Source organism: Nicotiana sylvestris, chromosome 8, assembly GCF_000393655.2.
Source record: "Nicotiana sylvestris chromosome 8, ASM39365v2, whole genome shotgun sequence".
Taxonomy (NCBI): domain Eukaryota; kingdom Viridiplantae; phylum Streptophyta; class Magnoliopsida; order Solanales; family Solanaceae; genus Nicotiana; species Nicotiana sylvestris.
This window is the reverse complement of record NC_091064.1, coordinates 28183244-28189936: the sequence shown is the minus strand read 5'-3', so window position 1 is coordinate 28189936 and position 6693 is coordinate 28183244. Positions and strand designations below refer to the sequence as shown.

At 41.1% G+C, this 6693-nt stretch overlaps 1 protein-coding gene across 1 annotated transcript; it reads right to left on the bottom strand.

The window, feature by feature from the left end:
• Nucleotides 1–1116: 1116 nt before the first annotated feature.
• LOC138874830 (uncharacterized) lies at nt 1117–1575 on the bottom strand. The gene has a single exon (XM_070153616.1). The coding sequence runs from the start codon at nt 1573–1575 to the stop codon at nt 1117–1119; it is 459 nt and encodes a 152-aa protein (XP_070009717.1).
• Between the last annotated feature and the right edge of the window lie 5118 nt (nt 1576–6693).

The window sequence follows — 6693 nt, the reverse complement described above, 5'->3', positions numbered from 1 at the left end:
CCGCCCCCGCGAGGGGTATAAGGGAGTTTTTTCCAATTAAAGTAATTCTCATATAGGGCAAAAATCACGTGCTTACATGCCCAGCAACATATCAATGCCAAAATCAATATCTCTATTTGGCGGCATGCCTGGAAGATCAGCTGGAAACACATCGGGAAAATCCCGTACTACTGGAACTGAATCAACTGAAGGGGCATCAATACCGATGTCTCTCACATAAGCTAGATATGCATCACACCCCTTCTCAACCATGCACTGAGCTTTAAGAAAAGAAATAACTCTACTATGAGTGTAATCTAAAGTACCCCTCCACTCAACACGCGGTATACCTGGCATAGCCAGCGTCACGATTTTGGCGTGACAATCAAGAATAGCATAATGGGGCGACAATCAGTCCATGTCCAAGATAATATTAAAATCAACCATGCTAAGTAACAATAGATCAGATTTGGTCTTAAAACCACTAAGAGCAACCAAACACGACCAATAAATACGGTCCACAACAAGAGAATTTCCCACAGGAGTAGAAACATAAACAAAGAAACTCAAAGAATCCCGAGATACACCCAAATGTTGAGAAAAATAAGAAGAGACATAATAATTAGTAGAGCCTGGATCGAATAGAACCGATGTATCTCTGTGGCAAACCAATATAATACCTGTGATGACATAGTATCTGGCCTGGCCTCCCCCTCTAGGGCGACCTCTACCTCCCCGACCTCAACCTCTAGCTGGCTGAGCAGGTGGGGTAGCAACTAGAGCTGTAACCATAGCTTGAGAACTCTACGAGGCACGCTGTGGCTGAGAAGTCTGTGGAGGTGCACCCCTCCCAAGTCTGGGGCAATCCCTCACCATATAACGTGTGTAACCACACTCAAAATAAGCTTTGGGAGGACGTGGTGGCTGTGGCTGGCTAGGGCTAAGTCTGCTGGGCTTACCTTTGAAAGCACTACGCGCACGAGGCGCACTAGATACCAGTGGTGCATAATAAGGCTCATGAGGTCTAGGAGGAGTTGGAGCACTACTGGCTGCTAGAAGAGCTGAATGAACAGGGCGACTCATATAACCCCTACCATGACGACCTGCAACTGGGGTACGTGCACCAGAATAATGGCCCTACTCTCGAGACCTCTTGCCCTTCCTCTCCTCTTTCTCCCTAGCAGGCATACCCTCAATCCTCCTAGCAATGCTCACCACCTGCTGATAAGAAATATCCATCTCCAACTCACGAGCCATGCTAGATCTGATGCTGGGAATAAGGCCTTTAATAAACCAGTGAACCCTTTCGCGGACAGTAGAAACCAAGGCTGGTGCATGCCTAGCTAGACTAGTGTAACAGACAACATACTCTGAAATAGTCATAGCACCCTGGTGCAAATGCTCAAAATCTGCATGCCATGTGTCCTTGAGGCTTTGAGGAACATACTCCCTCAGGAACAGATCTGAAAACTGAGCCCAAGTCAGCGAAGCAGCCTCATCTAGACTGTCTAACTCATAGGTGCGCCACCACTTAAAGGCGGCTCCTTGAAGTTGGAAGGTAGTGAAAGAAACCCCGCTCGATCCTGAGATACCCATGGTACGGAGAATGCAGTAACACTCATCAAGAAATCCCAGAGCATCCTCCGATGCTAGACCACTAAATACGGGGGGCTTGTACTTCTTGAACCTCTCAAGCCTCAACTACTCATCCTTGGAAGTCGATGTCGTGTCCTCGGGCTGAATTGGCACTGCAGGTGGCACAGGGATAATCTCAGGGACCTGCTCAACATGCACTCGCTGCTCAGAAGTGCGGGCGGCGGGAGTTTGTGCTCCTCCCCTGGCCTGAGATGTAGTTGTAGCAAGGGGAAGCAACACTGCCTAAGCCAGAGTGATGTACATGCTCATGAACTGTGCCAGAGTCTCCTGAAGAGCCGGAGTAGTAATAGCAGTAGGGTGTCAGGTGGCTGGACTCCGGCTGGATCCGTTGGTGGTATCTCGGCGGCAGCTCGCACATGTACTCTGGTTGCACCACGGGTGCGTCCTCGGCCTCTACCCCGGCCTCTAAGGGCTGCAGTAGGGGGCGTGGGTGCTTGATCATCTCAGGTAGCGCGTATTCTCACCATCTATGAGTGAATAGAAGGTAGAAGTTTAGAATTGTGATGTCAAAATGTCGCACGACAAGGAAATCAAATGAAGTGGAATTTTCTTAACAATTACATAGCCTCTTGTAGATAAGTACAGACGTCTCCGTACCGATCAACGAGACTCTAATAAACCGGCTTGTGATCCATGACTCCTATAAACCTAGAGCTCTGATACCAACTTGTCACGACCCCGGTTCGCCCTCCGTGAACCATCGTGATGGCACCTAGTCTCTACGGCTAGGTAAGCCTGAACATGCGGAAGATAACAAAAATTTGCGGAAGTAAAACAATTTAAAAATAGAAATAAGGCAATAACAATGTTAAATATGTCGCTCGGCATACACCATATTTATATAGATCTGAAAACCAATATCTAAATCTAAGACCCAGAAACCCACTAAGAAAAAGAAATACTACATAGCTCTAACTCCGGAATTTTGTCTAATAAGAACAGAAGTACAAAAGGGCTAAATACTAAAAATATGAATAGAAAGGGACTTCTCGGTCTGCGGATGCGGCAGATATACCTCGAAGTCTCTAAGCAGTCCCCTCCCTCAAGGATGGCAGGCCTTAGTATAAGTATCTGGATCTGCACATGAAAAATATGCGCGGAAGGGGCATGAGTACACCACAGCGGTACTCAGTAAGTGTCAAGCTTAACCTCGGTCGGGTAGTGACGAGGAAGGTCAGGGCCCTACTGAGGTTAAATACAATATAAGGGTTAACAATGTGTAATAAAAATAATATAAATAAGTGCAACAGTAAGAAATAACATAGAATTGACAGAACAACAACTAGAACAGAGACAAAACAAGCCACGAAAAGAAATACAGCTCAGCACAGAGATAACAACCGGGCACCTTCCAGGATACCATCCTGTAGTCCCAATTACAATTGTCCAGTGGATCTCCCAGGATACCGTCCCGTAGTCCATCATATAAATGTCCGAAGGATCTCCCGAGATCCCGTCCTGTAGTCCAACTATCAATGCACGGGGATCTACCGGAATCCCGATCTGTAGTTCCAAATGTAAATACCTAGTATTGGGAAAATGTACCGGGTGCATTCTCGTAGTTCCATATAACTGTGTAGGGGGATCTATCGGGAATCTAACCCGCAGTCTCAAAGTAAATGTGTAGGGAGATCTATCGGAAATCTAACCCGCAGTCCCAAAGTAAACACACAAGGGGAGCTACCGGAATCCCACATCCGTAGTCCCAATGTAAATACCCAGCAGTTGTAAGAAAAATATTCAGAGAAGGGGAATTTCATATTAAGGCAACAAATAATTCTAGCCTGGCATGCTACACAGAGCTCAGGTAAACAGATTGAACAATTAAAACAATTAAATCACTTAGACATGCTTTCCTAAGCTAATAACGAGCTTAATAGTATAAGTAATAAAAGCAGGAGAAGGAACATACTAACAAGTACTTAAAGAAAACTGGATTTCCAACAATTTGCACAAGTACGCACTAGTCACCTCACGTACAAGGCATTTCAATTACCAAATATATCAATCCTAAGGGGAAGATCCCCCACACAAGGTTAGACCAGCCACTTACCTCGAGCCCGCTTAAAATCAACCCAACACCATGTCTTTGCCACGAGTACTCGACTCCAAATGACCCAAATATATTTAATTCAATTGCATAATGTAAATAACACTTCAAGTAACTGATCCTACAATTAAATTCTAAGCTAATACGCGAAATTATGTAAAATGACCAAGATGCCCCTCGGGTCCATGCCTCGAAATCAGGTGAAATTTACATTTTTAGAAACCTCATACTCTCACGAGTCTATACATAACAGGAACACTGAAATCAGAGTCCAAATGGCCCCTCAAATCCTCATCTAAAGGCCTCTTAAACTCAAGCCCTAATTTCCCATTTTTCCTAAATTTCTCACCACTAATTAGGTCTTTAATCACATAAAAACGAGTTATGAAGTCAAGGATGTTACCTCCAAGTAATTCCCCTTTGTTTTCCTAAAAAATCTTTCTCAAAAGCTTCAAACCCGGATGAAAATAGTGAAATAATCCGTCAAATTCGCGAAGGCAACTATTTATATGTTCTGCCCAGCGATTTTCGCATTTGCGGCCCTGGGACCGCATCTGCGGAACTAATGTCGCATCTGCAACTTTTCACTTATAGGCCAATTTCCGCATCTGCGACTCCGAATCCGCAGATGCGGCACCGCCTCTACGGAATTACAACTGCTTCTGCGGTTCATGAAGAAGTCCCCAATTTCTGCTTCTGCAAAAAGTTGCCCGCGTCTGCGGAACCTGAAGAAGAGACCAAAATCTGCTTCTGCGTCCCCTTAGCCACTTCTGCGGCACCGCATCTGCGGTCCCCAAACCGTAGATGCGAAAATACCAGAAGACCAGCTGCTGCACAACTTCAACTCCAAAATTTCCTCCGTCAACCATCCGAATTCATCCCGAAGTCCCCGGGATCTCAACCAAAGGCATTAACATATCCTAAAACTTTATTCAAACTTGTGCCAATCTTCAAAACACTTCAAACAACATCAAAACAATCAACACACATCGGATTCAAGCCTAAGTTTCTAAAATCTTCCGAATTCCTCTTTTGATCAAAAGCCCAACCAAACCACGTCCGAATGACCTAAAATTTTGCACAGATCAAAATCTCACTATCGAATCGGAAACTTCGAAAATTCAACTTTTGGCATTTCAAGCCTAAATTAGCTACGGACCTCCTAAACACAATCCGAACACGTTCCCAACTCCAAAATCACCCAACGGAGCTAACGGAACCATCGGATTTCCATTCCAAGGCCATCTTTATACTGTTCCGACTACGGTCAACCTTTCAACACCTAAGCTCTCATTCAGGGACTAAGTGTCCCAAAACTCTCCGAAACTTTAAACCGAACATCCCGACAAATCAAAATAGCAGAAATAAACTTGGGGAAAGCAGTTAATAGGGGATTGGGGCATTAATTATTATGATGACCGGCCGGGTCGTCACAGTATGACGTGAAATATATTTTTTTTAAATGTACACAAATTATTTTGAAAAAACTCTTTACTTTTTTTAATTAAAAAATAATAAAAGATAAGATATTTTTGAACATTAGTAGAAAGTTATAAAATTATTATAATAGAAGTTATATCATGGATAAACTTAAAAAAGCTAAATCTTATGGAATATTTACATAATATCCGGCCATATTTATTGTTTATATTTTATAGCTAATATAAATAGATGATATACTGACAACACACGATTATACATATATTATATATGGATTATATATAAATTACACATTATTCAATTTTTTTATTTAAATGCTCGGGTGAGCATCTATTTAGATTGATTAGATAAAGCAAAAAGAAAAATATGACATAATTTCAACCAAAGACTAAAAATATAATTAAAGTTCATATGTAGATAAGTTTTATTAAAAATCATCCTTTTATAGTGAAATAAATTAATATTTTGTAACAAAAGAAATAATGACATAAAAAATAAGATAAAAGAAAATAAATATTGAAAAAAATATTAGAAAGATCTGAAAATGAGAAATAAAAGATGACAATAAATTTCTTCTTATGTTTCATCTTTGTTGAGTATAAAAAATTTAAAAGTTAATCTCTTCGATTTCAATTTTTTTTTTTCAACTTAAATACATAGATTATAAAATAAGGATATCTTCGAATATTTTTTTAATTTACACTATGTGTCATTTTTAAAAAAAATCGCTATTACTAACAAACTGATATGATATAAATTCGAATTTAAATTGGAATGTAACTTGAGTAGTTTGCATTCAGGTTAAGCCAAGTATGGTGTCGAAAAATAAACTACTTGACAATTTTAAGACAATATATGCAATGTTTTATAATAATAATCAACTAATTTAACATTTAATGATTCAAAGAATAAATTTTTTGTATATATAGGGTATTAATAATTCAAATTCTCGCGCTAGAGATATCGATAAATTTAAGATGGAGTCATACTGAAATAAATCTGTCACGACCCGGATTTTTCACCCTCGGGAGTCGTGATGGCGCCTACTATTGTGAGCTAGGCAAGCCAATTATTAGACAAATTACCCTTTTACCAATTTTTATTCTCTTTAACATTATATAAAACAATAACGTGTAAACAACAGAAATTTAGAATAAGCGGAAGAAAACAATAAAATATCTGAACATGCGTCTATTACAACAACTTAAACCTTAATCACCCAGAACTGGGTCACAGTACCACAGACGGTCTAAGACTGCTAAATACAAGGTCTGAAAATAAAAGACACAATATTTCTAAAGCAAAGAGATGAAACAGGACATAAAGGATAGAGGAGACGCCAGGGCCTGCGGACACCTGCAGGTCTACCTTGGATCTCCGCGTGGACTGAAGGTAGCCTCCAAACTACGGTCCAAGAGCTGCTCTGGGATCTGCACATAGTGCAGAGTGTAGTATCAGCACAATTCCGACCCCATGTGCTGGTAAGTGCCTAGCCTAACCTCGGCGAAGTAGTGACGAGGCTAGGACCAGACTACCAAATAAACCTGTGCAATTATATAATATGCAGC

What these genes read in the sequence shown, in the direction of transcription:
- LOC138874830 (XM_070153616.1), bottom strand. Translation starts at nt 1,575, where the DNA reads ATGGGTATCTCAGGATCGAGCGGGGTTTCTTTCACTACCTTCCAACTT.